The sequence below is a fragment of the Doryrhamphus excisus genome, linkage group LG5 (genome assembly GCF_037039965.1).
Source record: "Doryrhamphus excisus strain RoL-2023G ecotype Guam linkage group LG5, RoL_Dexc_Guam_v1.1, whole genome shotgun sequence".
In the NCBI taxonomy this organism is placed as follows: Eukaryota; Metazoa; Chordata; class Actinopteri; order Syngnathiformes; family Syngnathidae; genus Doryrhamphus; species Doryrhamphus excisus.
In genome coordinates, this window is record NC_136361.1 from 14043779 (window position 1) to 14065644 (window position 21866).

General features: G+C 41.4%; 1 protein-coding gene across 4 annotated transcripts in view; it reads left to right on the top strand.

The window, feature by feature from the left end:
• Positions 1-2635: 2635 nt before the first annotated feature.
• Positions 2636-21866, top strand: part of myom3 (myomesin 3) — a 54417-nt gene continuing 35186 nt past the window's right edge. Inside the window, exons 1-11 of one of the 4 annotated variants that reach the window (XM_078790763.1) lie at positions 2636-2720; positions 3173-3268; positions 5827-5956; positions 12189-12293; positions 17173-17326; positions 17715-17872; positions 17940-18032; positions 18115-18203; positions 19161-19205; positions 20669-20800; positions 20862-21023. In XM_078790763.1, the coding sequence (XP_078646889.1) occupies positions 5850-5956; positions 12189-12293; positions 17173-17326; positions 17715-17872; positions 17940-18032; positions 18115-18203; positions 19161-19205; positions 20669-20800; positions 20862-21023 (1045 nt within the window). In that variant the 5' untranslated portion in view covers positions 2636-2720; positions 3173-3268; positions 5827-5849. Of the gene's footprint in view, positions 2721-2878; positions 3269-5826; positions 5957-12188; positions 12294-17172; positions 17327-17714; positions 17873-17939; positions 18033-18094; positions 18204-19160; positions 19206-20668; positions 20801-20861; positions 21024-21866 lie in introns of those variants that run through there. The other 3 variants (XM_078790764.1, XM_078790762.1, XM_058053785.2) reach the window with 3 other exon arrangements.

Below are 21866 nucleotides of genomic sequence, written 5' to 3' on the forward strand. Positions count from 1 at the left end.
ATAGAGGACCGTCATCTTGTCACTGCTGCCCAAACAAGAAAAACACACATCTAAAACCCTAAACAAAACAAAACCCGAAAACAGCCAGTCACACCAGGGCAGGCCAAATACAAATATACTGAGGCTGATGCCCAGGCATTGCCAGAAGCCATCGGTAAGCAGCTGAGTGGCCTAGGAGCGTGCCAGGGAGGTGGAGACGAGTGTGCGGCAAGCAGAGCACATAAGGCAAACGCAGAGAAGAGAATGAGCAGAGCACACCTGCATGCATTAATATGCACCAGAAGGGGCGGGCCAATCAGCTGCTTCCAGAAAACACACAACGCAAAAAAGGACGGTGAGGCACACACCAAAAAGTTGCCATACATAACAACAACATAGAAGGATAGTTTTTTTCTGGCAGTTGACCAAATGCCATCTTATAACAATATCATAACATCTCCCCCCAAAGATTGTATCATTCCACGGAACGAGTGATCACTAATGCGCTGTTCTGTCCCCAGGCAGGTGAAAGACCCAGTGTTGACAGTCATTCACAAGCTGCACCCGGAAACAGAAACTTTATTGTGACCACCGCCAGGTGACACCCCAAGCAGAAACATATAAGTATGGAAACTTATATTTCAAATTTCAGATCATATGCAGAATGAGAGCTTATCTTTAAGGTGAACAATTTCTGAATAGGCTGCACGGCGGACGAGTGGTTAGTGCGTCAGCATCACAGCGAGGAGACCCGAATTCAATTCCACCCGTGGCCATCTCTGTGTGGAGTTTGCATGTTCTCCCCATGCATGCGTGTGTTTTTTCCGGGGACTCCGGTTTCCCCCCACACTCCAAAAACATGCTAGGTTAATTGGTGACTCCAAATTGTCCATAGGTATGAATGTGAGTGTGAATGGTTGTTTGTCTATATGTGCCCTGTGATTGGCTGGCGACCAGTCCAGGGTGTAGCCCGGATGGATGGATGTAAGGGGGTTGACACCGATCAAGAATACATTCGACTTTGGACAGCTGGGATAGGCTCCAGCACCCCCTATGACCCTCGTGAGGATAAGCGGTAGAGAATGAATAAATTTCTGAATAATTAAATTGTTCAGGCCAGGCTGGTGCCTTTTGTTCACTGCTGATGTCATTTTATTTGCTCACCATCCACTCCTTTCTTGGAAACCACAATGAGAAATTAAAGATAGCGCTGATCCCCCTGTGGACCTAGAAGCTAGAAATGTCTTACTAATAAAAAAGGTAGCCCTCAGCTGCTTTGTCCCAGTGGTTATTCTTAGTCTTGACAGTCACTGCTGTTGTATGATGAGACGAGCAAGCCTGGAAACCCTAGCTCGTATTGTGCACAGATATTCCAGAGGCAGGTGGGTCCACTTCAGAGTTATAAATAACCTCTAACCTTCCATACAGTGATTTACTATTGAATGATGCCTTTTTTTTACCCCCTGCTGCCACAAACACGTGTAAACACTTGCTACCACAAATATATTAAAAAATTAACCGCTGGGACAAAAAGCAATTAATTTCTCAGAGGCGTTTAATGTCGGTCCTCAGGATACATGCAAGCAAATGTGCAACCAATAATTACACAGAATAAAAAGTATGTTTGCTTGTAGAAAAATACCAAATTGGATGATATAAAGTGCACGCAAGTTTAATGAAGTCTGCCAGAAGGGGCTTAATTTGAAAAAATTGTGGGGAAGTTGAAAGAAACACAAAATCCCCTCAAAATTATTTTATTTTAATCCTCTATGTGCCAAAAATGAACCAAATATGACACATTCCCTTTGTTTGTTCTCCTTCTGTTTTGGTGTTTCATGCTGATTAGAAATTAATATAGCCATCGAAAAGAAAAGGATTATACGATAAGAGGATAGAAATGTGAGTCAGAGTCAGAAGGGAAGACAGCTGGGATAGGCTCCAGCACCCACGCGACCCTCGTGACGATAAATGGTAGAATGTTACTAAATGCTACTTCTTACACGACTATCGGTTTACCATGAAACTCGTTTGTTGCTTTTGTTGCCATTTGCACAAATGAGAAGCTATGGATGGCGAACCTTTCATTCATTCAACAATAGCAAGCATGCTAATGAGCATGCTAACTTATTTATAACCAAAACTGTGCCGTGAACATTAAATTAAAGAAATACAACTGACAGCAGTCCATGCAGCTCTGACTTGTGCCTTGGTCTTCTTTTGTGATAGCCTCGGGGTTTCAGAGCTTATTTAACCCAGCAGCAGCAAGCTGGCACGCCGGTGTGGCCCAAAGCTTTGTCGAGTGACTCAAAATAAAAATATTTTGAGTCAGTCGTTGCCAGTCCTCTGTAGGTTTTTCTTTTGGTCTCTGTAGTCCTACTTTAATTTTTAAAGTTTGTTATTTATTTGTTTGAAAGACCCAATAAAACCTGTAGCAGACGACTTGCCTGTGGTGCCTTCTAATAGACTATTGGCCGGATTCTTGTGACCTTTTCAAATTTCTGCACTTCCTTATATCTCCAAATAGACAAGAGACAGTGTGTTTCCTCTGGTGTCTATGTTTATGCAGCGTTTTCCATTGTTATTCCATTATATATCCATTGTAATTTGCAATGCAATGCAACAAAGATGGAGGTAATTTGCAGACTTGTTTTTTTTTAGGTAACCCTGCCAATTGTGGAACCATGACAATGGAACAGCAAAGCTCTGAGAACCAGCTCCGAACCAGGCCCAGTGGAAAAGGGGTATATGTTACATGTCCTGTTCCAGGAAAAAAAACTTCAAGATTGTTTTTCCTAAAAGCCATGGTTGAGGTCCTTTGTTCCATTAAGTAATGTTCTATGGCTAAGATCTTTGCAAGTTAATGCACTAGTATATTATTCTTCTCTTAGCACCCCTTTAAGTCAGCACTTTGTAGAATACATCAAGTGTATCAAAATACATATTTCTTTCAGTCAAAGTTATCAAATAGAGATTTGCAGGCCAATTGTTCCTTCCCCAGAGAACGTTCCAGCTGTTCCCTTCAGCTGCTGGGGTCATTCATCGTCTTCTGTTGCCTCGTGGCTTGTCTTTTTAAAAAAACAAAAAAAACTGACAGAGGGTTATATCATGTGTGTATGTGTTAGTAAGCACAGGGGATGTGTCATCAGTCTATATTTGACAACTTGACAGTGGAAGAGCATTGTGTTCTCCACAGATGTAGACAGGGAGAGGTTATCCAGCAAGACCTTTGAGGAGACACGCAGAGGAAAGGAAGTGATCCAGAGGACTCCACCTGTTTCCTTAAGGAAAAGTGAGTGGGGCTTGCTTAACATAGCACAGCTGGGGTGCAGATTTTCTGCCTGTCTTGAGCCGTGAAAGGTTACTCACGTTTAAGAGCGCACGATTTACCCCATTGACATATAAAAACTAACCGAGCCTTGACAGTGCACCTGCGTCTTGCTGCTCTGCAGAAGCCGTTTTTTTTTTTTCCTTTTGTTTCTCTTGAGAGACTCGACTTGTTTCTACAGTCACTTGAACTTTTTAATGGCCTTTTATTTTGATGTCCTCAATGGACGGAGCTCTTAATTGCACACAGGGGGACGGCAGAAAGCCTGAGACATGAAGATTTTTTTTTCTTCCCTTCAACCATAAGAACAGGAACTCTTTTGTCTCTGTTAAATTTTTAAAGGTCCATATTGTAGTATTTTTCAGCCACTTTATATAAGTGTCATAGATCCCACAAGAGTTTTTGATGCTGGAATTTACACAGGTTAAAAGTGCTTTTAGTAAAGCCCTATTGGGATCATAGCGATTTACGTGTCTGTAGCTATAATGCTAATGAGCTGTGTTTGACTCCAAGAGGCGATGTTGACATATAATGTACTTTTTCTGCTTTTAAATATGCTGTACACTGTAACCGCACTTATCCAGCGTAATCGATGCTATATATCACATACAACTGAGTAACATTAGCTTGGCTAATGTAACTAACACTAGTTTAGCTATATGAGCCACAGTACTAACATTACACTCACATTTTAACAGCAACATGGTGGTTAATGGTTTGTTTATGGTGGTTAATTAGTTCCAGCCCCAACCATGAAGTTGGATTTATTATTAATAAATGGAATATTCTTGTAGTTAAACTTTATTGGAATTTAGTTAGTTTGAGCTATCTTACAATGCACGCCATTCGAGGTACCTATTTTGGCTATGAAGCCCTCTAAAAAAAAAAAACGTAACAATGTATCACGCGCACACCTCACAGCTAGGGGACCAGGGTTCAATTCCACCCTTGGCCATCTCTGTGTGGAGTTTGCATGTTCTCCCCATGCATGTGGGGGTTTTCTCCGGGTACTCCGGTTTCCTCCCACATTCCAAAAACATCCTAGGTTAATTGGTGACTCCAAACTGTGTGTCTATATGTGCCCTGTGATTGGCTGGCCACCAGTCCAGGGTGTACCCCGCCTCTCGCCCGGAGACAGCTGGGGTAGGCTCCAGCACGCCCGCCTCCTCATGAGGATGAAGGGACATAGAAAATGAATAAATGAATATTCCTGTAGTTAGACCATTCACAACATTCTAAATGCTAATTATGAAGTAAAGTAACACTGAGGGTTCCTAGTTGTGTTTTATCTGGATTACGGCCCACAACAGTAGTCCATGTTATGATTATGATTAGGATTATTACGTTATTATTAGTGTGCCTGTTGTAAGATAATTCAAACCTGCAATAAAAGCCTGTTGTTCTGGTGATCAAGCCTTCATTTCAACATCCAATCCTAATATACTTAGGTCAACTACAAAACAGCAATCATTTATTCATTAATTTAAAAAAAACAACAACAAAACAAAAAACAGTTGAGCAAGGGAACGATGTTCAAACGGTGATGTAGCGAGAGACGACTGTACTAAGTCAGCCTATTTGCTGAAGGAAACCAGCATGATCAAATTCATATCTCTCGCATCTGACGGATAGTTGGCAGAGGTTTGGTCATTAGTTTAAGACGTGTAGCGAAGTGGTAGGCATACACTGTACACAGGGGGGACTGATTTAACGAGGGGAAGGTCAGAGCTGGTAGGAAGGAGCTTTTTCTTCATAAAAGTGTAGCGAACAAGTGAGGTAGATGATTTTTCTCATGTTTATTGCTCATAAACAGGCTCTAAGGACAGATATTACTGTTTGAACATCATTAAAAAGTTACTTTTGCATAATAGGGTAATATTATACATAATATACCAGCAAACAGAAAATGAGTTGGGGTTTTTTTATACCCACAAAAGAGAATACAATCTGCGCCTGACTGTATGCTCTGTGGAGAAAACTAATGGTTGTGTTATGTTTTTTTTTCCAAGGTCTATTCATAGAAGGTGGTCAATTTTAGTTTGTTAGGAATTAGCCGTCCATTAACTGCATTAAAAAAACCCTCCTCTTGTTCAACACTAAGAAGAGGAATCCAACAAGGGAAATAAAAGGCCTGTAAGCCAACGTGGTCTTCCACATTGTAATTGAATGAGATGAGAAACAGACCATTACGTTTGTGTCAATGGTAGATATATACAGTAACTATGTGGTCACCTGATTTTGGTGGTTTGTTGGGTGTGTAGAACTCTCCTTGCTGGTTGATTAATGAAATATTATCAGTATTGCAGGATTAATTTTAAAGGAGATGGACCACATCCAACTTGACACTGAAATCTGAACCAAAAGGACCGTTGAAATGCTAAAAATCTATTTTTGCCACAGGACATATAATAGTTCAGATACTATATATTAACAATAAATGTAGTCTTAAGGTTTTTTTTTCATATATAGAAATGTTTCAGGCACACTGCATTGAAACTCTTGCCTCCCACGCACCTCCACAGGTATCCGTTGGGGTTGAGTTACCATGGAAACCAGGACTGTGATGCAGCGAGAGCAGGAGTCGTCATCGTCCCGTACGTCTCACAGCATGGACCTGTCGTCTCATACCAAGAAGAAGACATTCACATCCAGGTACAACACTATCACCAGTGTTCTGGGTCATGTTGAACACCAGAGTCTTCAGGAGTCATTTTCCAGGGAAACTTAACTATAATTAAAATGGGGGTGAATAGAATTAGAATGAAATCGTCGGCCGATATTAGTGAAAAAGAACGGTATCAACATCGGTCGATATTTGCTTTAAAATGCAGATCCCCTCCGTCGATCCCCTCCACCTGTTCAGAACAAGCAGTGTGTGGGACTTCCTGTCTTTCTGAGAGTGATGTAAGTTCTGCACCCTACAAAATGTTCCTCAAAAATGTCTCACTGATGTGGACTAGAGTAATCCTGTGGGTCCGTTAGCATTTCGGTAGCTGAGTGTCGTCATAATAGTGAAAGCTAACCTTACGTTTGTGAATGATGTCGCCGAGCAGCAGCATGTAGAAAGCCAAGCACTCATTGATTGATTGATTGACGGTATCAAAGGCAACACTGAGATCTAGTCATAATAATGTTGAGGAGGTGTCACAATCCACAGATAAAAGAAGATCGGATTCAGTGGAGTGGTTCACCCTAAAACCAGGTTCAAATAAATTGCTAGAGGCGATGTGATCATTAAGCTGTTGCGCTACAATTTATTCCAAGGATTTTCTAAATAAATGGGAGGTTAGACACTAGCCTGTAACTACAAATACTCCCTGGGTCGAGGTTTGTTTTTTTTTGAGTAGACATTGAATCACGTAGTCTTGAAAGTGCAGACACCGTGCCGGAGGAAAGCGATGAATTTATAATGTTTAAGATTGAAGGACCTAAAATTGGGAACAGCTCTTTAACGTGTTTCTCAGGAAGCAGGTCAAGCAGGCGTGTTGTTTGTTTTGCTGCAATAACAAGTTTTGTAAGCCCGTCAAGGGATACTTCCTCAAAATAGGAGAAGCTAGTAGGCCGAAGAATAGAAGGATTGCCAACAGTAGTCTTAGCAGCCTGTTGTATAATACAAAATGGACCTTGACTTGACATTTGTTCAGACTTAAATGCATATTTATTGCCTATTTGCTGGCATTAATTAAAGTAGAGGCCGCAATTTGTACAGTACAGGAGTACAGGAGTCCCATTGCTCCCCATTAAGTCTTCAACTTGCAATGTATGTCAGTTGACAACCGTATGTATCCCAGCAGACACAACGCAAGTGTTTATGATATAATATGTGCACAGACTTTAAAGTTTAAAAGTCAGCAAAAATGAGAAAAATTTTAATATTAGTTAAAAGCCATGATGGCTTCTCAATAAAAACTACTTGCACCTTTTTTAAGAGAAACACCATCACTACAGCTACTCGTTACAATTGTGTGTGAAGTTCTGTTATCCGAGTCATCTGGGATCATCGTATCAACGCATCTTTGACTACTTAAATCCACTCAGATCACATTTAAGCACTGCATAACATTAACACCAAATTCAAAGAAATACAAAGTCCTATGGAAACGTGATGGACAGATGAAAAAGCAGAAGACAATGTGCCTCCAGCCAAACGGGGAGGAGAAGCAGCAAAAGAAAGACAGAAGAATAGAAGCAGACCAAGTAATTATAGAAGTCAGCACCTTTGTGCGCGTTGTTTAATTGTTCATGTGGGGATTTCCCTTTTTTTTATTTCCTCTTTCTGCATAAAATTGAGGAAGCTGTTATTAAATGTTTGCAAAGCACAAACACATTGTCGCGTACACAGTCAGAGGATAATCTCTGTGTGTTTGCTTGCGCTGGCACTCACGTTAAGGGCATGCGGATCTGGCTCGTTCGCATGCAGCAGGGTCAGAGCCTCCTGCCTGTGCGTATATCTGCTCTCTCTACTCCAGCGAAATGGCACGGCCGCAGGCTCCGGTGCTACATAATTGAAGGGACTCTCAGCTTACTCTCAGCGTTAAGCTATACAAAGAAGATAGACAACAAAATAAGACGACATAAAAAGAAGACCTTGTTCATTATGTGCCGTTGAACACAAACAGAGAAACGAGAAGTCACATGTCAATTTACATAGCCACTTGTGAGGTGGCTTGTTGAAACGCCCGGGGGGGGGGGCTTATAGTTGACTGTTGGATACACACTTGAGTAAATACAAACTTCTGCCACACTGCAATGTGGCTTGTTTCACAGATAAACAAAAACCTGTTAACCAGAAGTAAAGGTGGCAGATGGGTGTTCAGTCCATTAGAAAGCAAACGATTAGAAAGAGAAAATCACTACAAATTGCAACAATGACTTCTGTTAAAAGAGCTAACTTAAAATCCATAAAGCTTCATGGCTTTCATATCACAAAAATACCAAATTCAATGAAGTTGACTCAGTTTCACATAACTGTGGGTTGTGTGGCTAAAAATATCTGATGCCGTATGTCAATGAGCAGCAGTCTTTAAGGTCACATTCTCAATGGGCACACCACAGATGACTTCTGAGACCATAGTCATATGCAATCATGGTCTGTTGCCGCATCCCAATCATCACTTAGTTGAAAACCTGTATACTGGTCATGACACCAAAGAATTGCCCCAGTACCAAGCTTCCTCCGCTATCTCTCAGGTCACATGTCTGACATGTTTTCCAAATGGGCTTGTCCGGCCAACTATCCCAGGGCTCTACATTAAAAACAAAAATTACTTGCCCATGGGGAATCTTTAAGGTGGGAACTACTTGCCCGAACTTGCTCCATGTAAAATGAATGATTCATCAGTTTTTGGTGTTTTCCTTCATAAGTTGTTGAAGAATTAGACGATGTTGGCAGGGACGCCATGATAGATGTTTTCGTAGTGAAACGATCGCTGATTGATTGATCGCGAACAAGAACGGGTGTGGGTAAAACGCGGACTGTGGATTGCGGACCGCGGTCTAAATAAACGATTCTGATTGGTCCATTTCAAGATTTGCAAGGATTGGTTTGCAAATTACCACCGGAATTACACAGTCCGTGTTTTACCAACACCCAACAAGAACCGCTTTTAAAAAAAACTCTTCGCAGTATGGCATGCCAAAGTGCACTTGCCCGATGGGAATATCACTGATTGGATTTACTTGCCCGAATTTTGCTTTAACTTGCCCCGGGCCATCGGGATATCGTTATTGTCGAGCCTTGTATCCCACTTCTGATACCATTTATCATGAAACTTTGTCGTAGTAGTGTACTGAAGACCTAAGACTACTGAAGACATTCCAATCTTACTCGTGCCTCATCCATCTCTGGGGTCACAGGTCCTCCACGTTCTTCAAAATTTGTGCACCATTGATGGCCTCAGAGCTAACCATCCCACAAAATGTCACAAAACTTTTTCCATTCCCATGCTCCTAATGCCATCTCTTGGCTGACAGGTCCGTCCAAATGGTCTCATTAATAACCATCCAACTTTGGAAAGTATTTGACTTGGAAAAACCTGTACACTAACCATGACATCAAACAGTTGCTGCATCTCAATCCCACCAATGCCATCTCTTGGGCTCTCTTGGGCCTCGAGTTGTAAATTCAATTGTAAAAGTGCATTGGTCATCTATGGATTAGGAGGTGATGCTTCTCAAGTTACAAGGATGTCTTTCAACTTCAACCAAATTTGACGCCGAGCTCATCTCGCAGAGGTCATCTAACTTGATTGTGCTTTAAATGGACAAGCTAATGCTTGGGTGTAGGCTTACACGTGTGTATATTGTCTGCAGGAGTGTTTCTGTGCATGTGTCTGCCTGTCTGCCTCCTCATCATGACTACATTACTGCTATAGAATGTACTGAAGTACAGATCCCCATATTGTAGTCCAGTTGTCCCTAATGTAAATAGCCATTTAGTTTTATTGCCTTTCCCATCTCGTGATTACAACAGTGGCCCCTGTTCCTTATTATATAAACTCCATGTTGATGTTAATGCATGTGTGTGCACACTGGTGAGCAATAACCTCACCGGATTTATCTCACTTCGGATAAAACAGGTCAGGCGGCAGATTTTGCAACAGGAGGAGAAAGCTTTTATTTGAAAAGCAAGAAACAACCAAAAATCACCCACTTGACACTCTTTGACACCACAAAGCATACTTAATATGGGGTCTTAAACAATAATCTTTAAAAAGGAAGACTACAGTATGCAGCTGAGTAGACTGAAACTGCAAATTCCAAATGTAAGATCTCTGAAAAGGCCTGTTAACTGAGAATGCTGACAGTTCTACCGAGCCGCACAACCATGCTCACTCGCCAGCTTACCGCCAGCTTCCCTCCGACACAGGGTATTAGCACTATTGACATTTCAAAGAGCGCCTGCCTGTCACCCATTTCTACTTGTGCTTTATGTTGTTTTGTTTGTCATTGTTTACTTTTGCGTGTTTGTCACAAGAGTCCCCCTCCAAAAATATAACAAAAAATTAAGCTCCTTACTGTCTGTGGAGATAAGAGTTGTCACTTTCTATGACGGAATCCACCCGGGGGCATGTGACAAAATGAAACCTTTGGGTTTTTTAGAAACGAGAAAGCCCTTGCTGCCTTCTAGTGCCGGTAGGTAAGGTGACAAAAATATGAACATTAGTCTCTTGAATATAAGAGTCAAAGTTCAAAATGAATCTACTGCATCCATTCCACCTGAATCGTCTGTTGACATACAACTACAGTGCATCCGGAAAGTATTCACAGCGCTTCACTTTTTCTACATTTTGTCATGTTACAGCCTCATTCCAAACTGAATTAAATTAATCTCTTACCTCAAAATTCTACACAAAATACTCCATTATGACAATGTGAAAAAAGGGTTTTTTGACATGTTTTGAATTTATTAAAAATAAAAAACAAAAAAAATCACATTTACATAAGTATTCACAGCCTTTGCCATGAAGCTCAAAATTGAGCTCAGGTGCATCTTTTTTCCACTGATCATCCTTGAGATCTTTCTACAGGTTAATTGGAGTCCACCTGCAGTAAATTCAGTTGATTGGACATGATTTGGAAATATAATAACTGTCTATATAAGGTCCCACAGTTGACTGTGCATGTCAGAGCACAAACACCAAGCATGAAGTCAAAAGAACTGTCTGTAGACCTGTGAGACAGGATTGTCTTGAGGCACAAATCTGGGGAAGGATACAGAAAAATTTCTGTTGCTTTGAAGGTCCCAATGAGCACAGTGGCCTCCATTATTCGTAAATGGAAGACGTTTGGAACCACCAGGACTCTTCCTAGAGCTGGCCGGCCTTCTAAACTGAGCGATCGGGGAAGAAGGGCCTTAGTCAGGGAGGTGACCAAGGCCCCGATGGTCACTCTGTCAGAGCTCCAGCGTTCCTCTGTGGAAAGAGGAGAGCCTTCCAGAAGGACAACCATCTCTGCAGCAATCCACCAATCAGGCCTGTATGGTAGAGTGGCCAGACGAAAGCCACTCCTTAGTAAAAGGAACATGGCAGCCCGTCTGGAATTTGCCAAAAAGCACCTGAATGACTCTCAGACCATGAGAAACAAAGATTGAACTCTTTGGTGTGAATGCCACGCGCCATGTTTGGAGGAAACCAGGCACTGCTCATCACCAGGCCAATACCATCCCTACAGTGAAGCATGGTGGTGGCAGCATCATGCTGTGGGGATGTTTTTCAGCAGCAGGAACTGGCAGACTAGTCAGGATAGAAGGAAAATGAATGCAGCAATATATAGAGATATCCTGGATGAAAACCTGCTTCAGAGCGCTCTTGACCTCAGTAGACTGGTCATGTACCTTGACCATATAGACAGTAGACATTAGCACACAGCCAAGATCTCAAAAGATTGGCTTCAGAACCACTCTGTGAATGTCCTGGAGTGGCCCAGCCAGAGTCCAGACTTGAATCCGATCGAACATCTCTGGAGAGATCTGAAAATGGCTGTGCACAGACGTCTCCCATCCAACCTGATGGAGCTTGAGACTTATTGCAAAGAAGAATGGGCAAAACTGCCTAAAGATAGGTGTGCTAAACTTGTGGGATCATATTCAAAAAGACTTGAGGCTGTAATTGCTGCCAAAGGTGGATCAACAAAGTATTAAGCAAAAGCTGTGAATACTTATGTAAATGTGATTTTTTTTGTTTTCTATTTTTAATAAATTCAAAACATGTCAAAAAAACCTTTTTCACATTGTCATAATGGAGTATTTTGTGTAGAATTTTGAGGTAAGAGATTAATTTAATACAGTTTGCAATGAGGCTTTAACATGACAAAATGTAGAAAAAGTGAAGCGCTGTGAATACTTTCCGGATGCACTGTATGTTCACTGCTATTCTCCTCACAGTGACCAGGAAGTCCCATATTCTGATTTCTATCCCATCATCCCTGCTGATGTGATGTCCGTCAAGGAGATCCTGAACATGGAAAACGTCCCCCGCCATAAAACATGGTGAGTGTACTGGTTAGTTTTACGGCATTCCAGAAAGAAAATAAGTTTATGGATTAAAAGTCCCATGTTATTTTTCAACAATTCTAAGAGGTCCCACTTTTGTAAACTGCTCGAAATGATGAGTAAAAACGGGGTTATAAGGGACGGTGGGGTAATAAGGGACAATTTTTGGGAAAATGTTTTAAATGTAATTCTGCTTTTTCATGTTAAAAAGGAAGCTGCTTTGTGTTGTATTTTTCAAAGAAGCATATATTCTTGAACAAATTGTTCAAAAAACATTTTCCCGTAAATTGTCCTTTATTAACTCACCGTCCCTTATAACCTCGTTTTATGGTAACACTAAAATAACTTAACTGCCAACTCTAAATTGTCCACAGGTGAGTGTGAAGGGAGGTTTGTCTCTATGTAGTTTATGTCTATGACTGACGACCAGTCCAGGGCTACGTCAGCTACAGTGCTAACATTGCACTCACATTTTAACAGCAACATCATGCTAGGTTATCCTCTTTGCTGATGATAAACTAAATGGTATAACTTATATCTCCCATGTCTATGGCTGGGCCTGGGTTTTATTTTAAGATGTGTAACAAAGCCTGATTTTTCACAAAACTGTCACAGGGTGGGATCATCTAGCTAGGGGCATGTCCGTTAGCAAGGAAGTTTTTTCCATCATGATGTCACAAAAACCCGTAACTTCAAAAGTGAGTGCGTCAGTGGAGCAAACAAGCGAGGAAGATGATATGTTTGTGTTTATATGATTTTCAATACGTTTTGTGCTCATAAAAGGGCAGTAAGCGCACATCACAGATGTGATTTTACATAATAGGAGACCTTTAATACACTGTAGTATGGGATGAAATGATTAAAAGACAGTGCAGTTAATTAAACAAAAAAAAAGATAACATCTAGGTGGAGACTTAGCTACTGTGACAAGCACTAACAGTTTTTAAATGCTTTGGCAGCTTCGATGCAATGGGGACAAATTCCATTCTGCATCTTATGTGACCTATTTTTCAAGGCTTTTTATGGAATGAAAATGGCAACAATTGACAACTCGATGGCTTCCTTCCTGGGTGATCATCATAAAGCTCGCCACATGCGAGTGAATTCAAATCTGCGGGTCTTTTGCCCTGCATGAAATTACAGTGCAAAGAGCTGCATTTTATTTCTTGTATGCCAAAGCTGGTCTAAATAAACTTCCTTCCTCCACTCTCATGCATTGATGGAAGGCCAGCTGTGGACAGGGGTCCTCATTTGGCATCTCAAAAGCCAAAACCATGAACACTATTGGAGTCAGTCAGAGGACCCTTGTTCATTTGCACAAAGAAGACAAAATTAACCGATTAGGGCTACTAATGGATGCTGCCATTCATTCACTTAAATAAACTTTAAAAAAAAGACTTTTAAATACATAATTTAAATACAACCCCAAAATACATAATTTTGGGGTTGATGTCCTCTCTTGTGACTTGACTGCGTCATTAGGTATAGCTGTCATATTATCTGGGTCATATTTCTCTTTAATTTAATGCTCCCTTCTTTGCATTTAAGACTTGTCTCTAGCAGTAGAATTTGAATTACAAAAGATTTGTTTTTGTTATCTGTTTAGTATTTTTAGTGGCATGTCTGCCATACTTTTTACGTCACTTATTATCATGGAATGAGAACAGAAATCCCTGCAAGGCTGTCAGGCTGTCATGAGGATCATGTATGCTTCTAAAAATCTATCTAATGCAAGCTGATTGCCACCTCTTTGTTAAATACGGTTTTAACCAAGCTAAAACTCAACTCTGAATCTCAGACGTCATTTCCTATCCACCTGCTAATTTGCTCTCCTAGCACCAGACCACAATTATAGTAACACATGAACACAAGTTTTATGTATGTCTTAATTGGCTCATTTTTCCTTCTGCAGGGCTTCAGACTGTGATTAAATGGTCGTATATTGCAATGTTTTGATATCGCCTGATACCGATCTGTGGCCGATCGATTGGAGCACCCCCACTATTTAGGTCTGGGGATTGAGATGACGTTGTACTTGTTCCTCTGCATGAATGCCTTAGTAGAATTTGAGCAATGTTTCGGGTCATTGTGTTGTTAGCACTCTCCAGCCCCGCAACTTCAACATTGTTCTGGTTCTTGAACACTGTTGGCAAGAATATGCGGATATCCATGTGACCTTCAACTTGAACAAGATTTTCAGTACCTGCACTGGCCACACAGCCCCACAGCATGATGGAACCACCACCAAATGTTACTGTGGGTAGCAAGTGTTTGTCTTGGAATGCTGTGTTCTACATCTGCCATGCATACCACCACTTGTTTCATCAGTCCACAGCGCCATATTCCAAAATGGAGCTGCCTTGTCCAAATGTTCTTTAGCATACCTCAAGTGACTTCGTTTGTGGCATGTGCGCAGAAAAGGCGTCTTCCGCATGACTCTCCAAGAATAGCTAAATAGTATATATAGAAGGATGCACAGTGACACCATCTGCACCAAGATCATGTTGTAGGTCTTTGGATCTGGTCTGCGGGTTGAGTTTGAGTGTTCTTACCATCCTTCGCCTCTGCTTGTCGTAGATTTTTCTTGGCCTGCCACTCCGGCACCTTAACTAGAACTGTTCATGTGGTTTTGCATTTCCTCACTTTGATCCTCAGATTGGAACCTGACAGCTGAAATCTCTGACCTAGTTTTTGTATCCTGCCCCTCGACCATGATGTTGAACAATATTTACTCTCGGCTCATTTTACAATTGTTTTGAGGCTAGCATGGTGCTACTCTTCAAAGATGCAGAGAGAACAATTGCAATTGGCCACCTTAAATACCCTTTCTTATTATAGATAAAAATGTATTTCTATCTGTGATTAAATACCATTAATTGTGAGTTAACTGTGGACATGCAAAATGCAATTAATCACGATCAAATATTTTAATCAATTGACAGCCCTAGTATTTTGCAAGTCAATTTTGGTGTGTGCACCAAAATTTTCAAGTTAGGGACCACTGTGTTAAAAAAAAGTCTGGAGCTCAGTTATGGCTACGATATTTGTTTTTTTGGTAATTGGTAATTCATTCATTCATTTTTTTTACCTCTTATTCTCACGAGGGTTTCACGGGGTGCTGGAACCTATCCCAGCTGTCTTCGGGCGAGAGGCGGGGCGCCAACCAATCACAGGGCACATATAGACAAACAACCATTCACACTCACATTCATACCTATGGACAATTTGGAGTCTCCAATTAACCTAGCATGTTTTTGGAATGTGGGATGAAACCAGAGTACCCGGAGAAGACCCACCCACACACGGGGAAAACATGCAAACTCCACACAGAGATGTCCATGCGGGTAATCGAACCCTTGTCTCCTAGCTGTGTGCACCTTGCAGCCATCTTATCCAACCAAAAAAATAAAAATCAAAAAACGGTGTACAGATGTCACTTTCCTAAGGAAGATAAGGAGTTATTCTTGAGTTGCAATGGGTAATTGGAAAGTGGACATAAGTCAACAAGGATGGAATCTGACGTTCTTGAAAACCAAAACACATGTGACAGTAATGAGCAATGGTCCGCGGCCAAACGACCAATCCCCGCAGCCGTCTCCTTCATTCACCTTTGGATTGTCCCTCCTGTTAATTCTCCCAAAATATTCTGGCCGTGAATGCCATCTAGCACTGCCTGGTGCCGACTGACTGGGTATAAGAAAGACGGATGGCATTTAAAGCTCTCGAGGATTTGGCACACCATTTTCTGAAACGTGTGGGGCATGTCAATTCTTGTGATTTGCGTGAAATTTTTGTTTCTCCACTCCAGGTGCGCCTGATACAGATTGATAATATAATGGCTTCTATTTCCTTTTCGCAGGCATAACTTGACTGACGAATGCATGACTGTTCTATTTTCAAAGGAGCGTTTTTTTTTTTTGTCTTCTACATTATTAATAAATCAAAATGCAGCACAAATTATAAGCTCTCGCTCCCTATTGACGTGCTCCAGTGGTTCTTTTGACAACTTAGAGACAGAATAATACTTGATTATAAAGAGCCTGCAACACAAAAGGTCACATAAGGGCCTGTTGCTTTTGAGCGCGGGGCTTTGCACATATCTATGTGCATTTGTGCTGTTTGTGCGTTTCCCTGCCAATTATTGTAAATATTTGTTTGGCCCTTCATGCCTGAGTGGCTGTCACAGATCAGAAAAGGGTTGATCATAAACTAGACCATGAAACACACCCATCTGGCAATGAGAATGTCTTATTTAAATAACTGCACTTATATGTTTAAGTGCCTAGTTATTGTGCAAAACCATGGCAGGAACAACGTAAAATTAAAAACACTAGATTTCATGCAAAGCAATAGCATGTAATATTGTATTTTGACTGCACGGTGGATGAGTGGTTAGCACGCAGGCCACATAGCTAGGGTTTGATTCCCTGTTTGCGCATCCCTGTGTGGAGTTGGCATGTTCTCCGGGTACTCCGGTTTCTTCCCACATTCCAAAAACATGCTAGGTTAATTGGTGACTCCAAATTGTCCATAGGTATGAATGTGGGTGTGATTGGCTAATATGTGCCTCTCGCCCAAAGACAGCTGGTATAGGCTCCAGCATGCCTGTGACCCTCGTGAGGATAAGCGGTACTGAAAATGGATGTTGTATTTTGTTGTTATAAACCCCATACGCAAACAAGGCTGAGCCCAAAATGGAGCCTTGAGGAACACAACACAACCAAGACTTTTCACCATCAGTTTGCTACATCATGTTCTTCTATACCACAAACTAGGTGGTGTCTCTGCTGGTTGCGTCCAGTAGTACTCTACTTATTACCTGACAAATAAATTCCACACAAGCTACGTCATTCTTAACTGTCAGTTTCACCACCAGGGAAATCCTGAGGGACACTCTGGCCAGTGACGAAGACTATCACAGAGACGAGTGGACAATGTTTGGGAATGAGGCAGAGAAGCTGGAGAAAGGTGTGATCAGGAACCGGCGTTTGCTGCGTACTCGGGTGGACAAATTGGCCCTTCGCAAAGAGGTAAACAGTGCTATGACCCGGAAATACTGCTTTGCCCCCATGGCTTCTATTTGACTTCTTCACCACAGGTTCAGTCCATTTTGACTATTATATTTGTTTGAATTTTCTATCTTTCTATTGCACAAACCAAAGCAAAATCCCCTCCATAAATACTGCATAATTCCACATTTCAGAATCGCAGAGCTCCACAAAATCCGCTGTTAAAATATGCATTTGCTGGATAGACAGTAAAAATTTTACTGATTCTCCGAGTCATCATACATTAATTTTTGTATAGTCCTTCTCATAGACTGGCAGCTGATGGCCGAACTGTCGCCAGGTTCTTTCTGTTGGCTTAAAAAATATCAAATACAAAACATACGCCTTTTGGATCTTTGTTATGCCTCAGGCACAAAAGAAGGCATCGGAGCACTTGAGGTACCTGGAGCGTCTGAGTCAGAAGGTTCCAGACTTCGCCGTGCCCCTCAGAGCCCACACTGTCTGGGAGGGCATGACGGTCCAACTGTCCTGCATCGTCCAAGGCTGTCCACCCCCAGAGATCACATGGTAGCTAGTGCCCGCTAAAGTCCTTTCATAAACACATGAATATCCCTTTCCTTCCCTCTCTCTTCAGGTATAAAGACGGCAAGCCACTGAGAAGGTCTGAGACACCATGGAACTACGGCCTTCAGCAAGCGTTTGGTCTTAATTCACTGGAGATAAGACGGTATTATGCTCCAAAAAATACAGGCCTTTTTTATGCGAATGCCATTTTAAATAACAAAATAGGATATCTTGCATCTTATCAGATGCTCCCCTGGCGATGGTGGTGTTTACAAAGTGGTTGCCAAGAGTCCCCTAGGTGAAGCTATGACCTTCGCCACACTTGTAGTGAATTGTGAGTAACCCTGTTTGCACATCGTAATCTGAAAATGTAAATGAATCATACTTCAGACACACAGACCCTTTATCTCTGCTGGTATGCTCGTCTGGTGGACGAGCATACTAGCATACGTTATGTTTTTGTGCTGCTATGCACGACCAGCGTAGGCTAGCTACCGGTACGAAAACACAACATATGCTGGTCTATGCTGGTAGCCGATCTATCCTGTTTTTTCCAGCAGGAATGATTTTGAGTAAAAATAAACATCCTTCCATGCAAAAATAAAAAGCATCAATATAGCATACATTATTGTAAGGGTTCTGCATTATATCTACAAACTCAAGTCAGAAAGCTTGCAACAAGCAATATACATTGTCGTTAAAGTTAGCCACTTGTAGCATCGTTAGCTTGACACTGCGGAACTGCATTCGCATTTTTTAAATTTTGCTCACGTTATAATATCACCCCATCAAGCAATCAGGTTGATCTTTTAAATCTCATCTGGTATTGATATGTTTGTTTGTTGATAACTAGCAGCTACATCTGTTAGCAGCAGGTGAACTCCGTCCGTCCAATTGATTTTATTGCGTGGCTGCTTCAATAAAGTGTGCAATGTTATCGCAACAATCTGCATTGACATTGAAGTAAAACCAAGGGCTTGTAAGTAAGGGGGGGACTGGAACTATTTACATTTAATGCCCTTGTGTTTTCACACATTCGTCATCAATGAGGTGGGTGGCTTCACTCATCTCACCCGCTGTCCTCATCAGCACATATATGAAATATAATGTAATAATAAAAATAACCCATTTCACAGACAATTTTTCATTCTCACTGTAATAAGGAATGTCCCTTGTCAACTCAATATGTAAAACATACTTTTAAACAAGTAGATAAAAAAATTCACTTTGTCAACTAAGACTTACAGCTCCACATTTTGATGTCACCAATCTTTCTTGTTCTTTCATGAAGCATTTCGAGGGGCCACTGCTGGTTGTGAGGATTCCGCGACTCGAGGTAAGAACCAAACCAGCGGGGGGAAAAAACATTCAGGCGTAAAAGAAAAGTGAATAGACAGACACCTTGATTTATAATGATTGTATAACTCTACCAATACATGGAGTTATATACAATGAGCTTTCTTTTATTTCATAATAATATACAATCAATGTTTTTTTACGTTACTCGGACACCCTGTGGTGAAAGTTGGCCAGTTTGTACACAAAGACATACACTACATTAAAGGGGACCTATTTTGCTTATTTTTTGACCCTTTATATTGTCTTATGGACTCCTATAGAGCAGCTACACACAATAACCCGCACAGAAAACTTCCAAAATCATCTGCACCTGTTCCAGCTGAATTTCCTTGGATTTGTGCTTCCTGCCAAAATGGTCTGTTTTAATTTAGTGGAAAAAGCATAATAGGTCCCCTTTAACAAGCTTTTCCACAAGAGCTGCTGACGAAAACTTCCCAAGACAATGAGGATAATGAGGGGGGAGAAGAAAACTGGCATTATCGCAGCAGCAACTTTTAATATTTTTTTGTTGTCTCCAGGCACAAATAACTTCCATGAGAAGTTTGTTGTTCCGCCATTTTTGAATGAAAGTTAAAAGTAGCTATCAAAAACTTTCCACAATGGCATTGAATATGTTGTTGTCCCATCCAATTGCTTGTGTGTAATTGGATTTTTGCCGCTGGACTGTGCCCACACATGAAACTCCTCCGTATCCCCTGTTATACATACGTTGTTTTACATCACAGCCTGGGAGCCATTTGCCACCCGTGACTGTTCTAAAAATATAATTCAGCAAGAAAACTAAAAAGACAAAACCCAGCAAAAACGGGGTGTTACGTACTGGGCTAATCAAACAAAGCAAGTCCATGTGGTTTATTTGTACTGCTAGGTTCCGTCCCTGACACACCTTGAAAATGAAATACACTGTCAAGTTATTCCCTGTTCATTCAGCTTGAAGCCATTCCTCAGCTGATCATTGTTCAAATGTTTCTATTCCAACATCTGTGACATGGATACCACTCAATGGCCAGGATTGCCTCACATTGAGCTTCGAATGTAGCTTTGTCAGCATGTTTGTCGCTTGATGTTACTGATGCTTTATTATCTCATATGGAAGCCGTCGCGCTTTCCGTCACGAATCACTCAATCGACAAAAGCGCAGCAGCAGCAAATTTACCCTATAGCAGCATCCTTTGTGCTGACGGAGATAGAGGTCGAGCTTTTGAGTGATGGCGAGCTAGCATCCATGCGATGTTATTTTTATTAAAGCATTATTAGTGGTTGTGATATTGAAAAACAAAGATGTCATATTTTCTTCCTTTTTCTAGTAATAGCTAGACGGGAAGTGTTTTCTTGAGGAACTGCATTGAATGGCTGGGCCTTTACTACCTAAACTATGGTAGGCTTAAGGCTTAAGGATAGTACCAATGAAATGACCAAAACATGAAATCATCCTCTCAGCCTCACAGGAAGCTGCCTTTGCTGCTACCTTTCCGCCAACATGGGTGAAGGAAGGCGATAGTCTCACACTGAGCTGTTCCTTCACGTCACCTCTGCTGCCTTTCCAGCAGGACATCACCTGGTTCAGAGATGGTAAGTCCTCACTTGGTGACCAATTCAAAATGATGACCCGACCAATTTGTTATTTGGTCAGGAATACAACTGCTGCAATCGTGTGCTGTGGACATGAAGACGACTGACAACACGGCCTCCATCACTCTAAGCGCTGTGTACAAGGAGCATGAAGGAGTGTATACTGTCTGTCTGAAGACCTGGAACGGGATTCAGGAATCTAGTGCCTATGTCTATGTCGAAGGTGAGGTCTTGGTCTGTTTTAACACAACTCTTGGTCAAAATGTTCTCAAGGTGAGAATAGCACCAGAGACTACAGCTTGGTTTAAAAAACCCCAAAACAAAACCAAAAAAAGGGGGCTTTGCTACACATCTTAAACTAAAGCCTGGTGCATTTATTATTTTTTTTTTCAGTTACAGGGTTAGTACTGATTTTTTTGACATGAAGTTATATGACACCCCATAAGCAGTGAAGTCCGTCAACTCGCTCCCCTCTTCGTGTCCTGAGCCGAGTTCTGGTCGGATTCCGGTGCTGAGGAAAGTAGTTCCAGCTACTTGCTGGGGACAGTTAAGTAAAGAGTATGGCTTCTCAAAACAATATGCGTTCAAAAGCATAACACATTTGCGTCACAAAAAAGCCTACTCAAAAAAATCAGACCTCAGAAATAGCTTGCAGGTATTTTCTCTGCCATCGTATCACTTGGCGCATTGAAAGCAGTGGAAACAATGCAATTCCAAGAAAAAGCCTTGAATGTGACATTTTGTTGCGGTTGTCCGTTCGTATTCATCAAGCAAATTACTTCCGGTGGCATTGCTCACAAATGTGATCCTAAAACTGCTATAAAGGTGCAGGTGGCCATATTGTACACGTTGTTCTGTTCTCTCCAAGCAGGCCAAATAGCTGCCACATCACATCACTCTCTGATGTGGCATGGTTTCTACCTACCGCACTGCATTCTAAAAGATGTGTTTTGCATACCAAAATATCAGGGTACTTGTACGGAATTGTCATTTGCATGCACGTCTCTTGCAAATAGAGTTTCAACTGTGCGTCGAAAAGTTTGTTTTTCGTCAAGAGCTGGGGTTT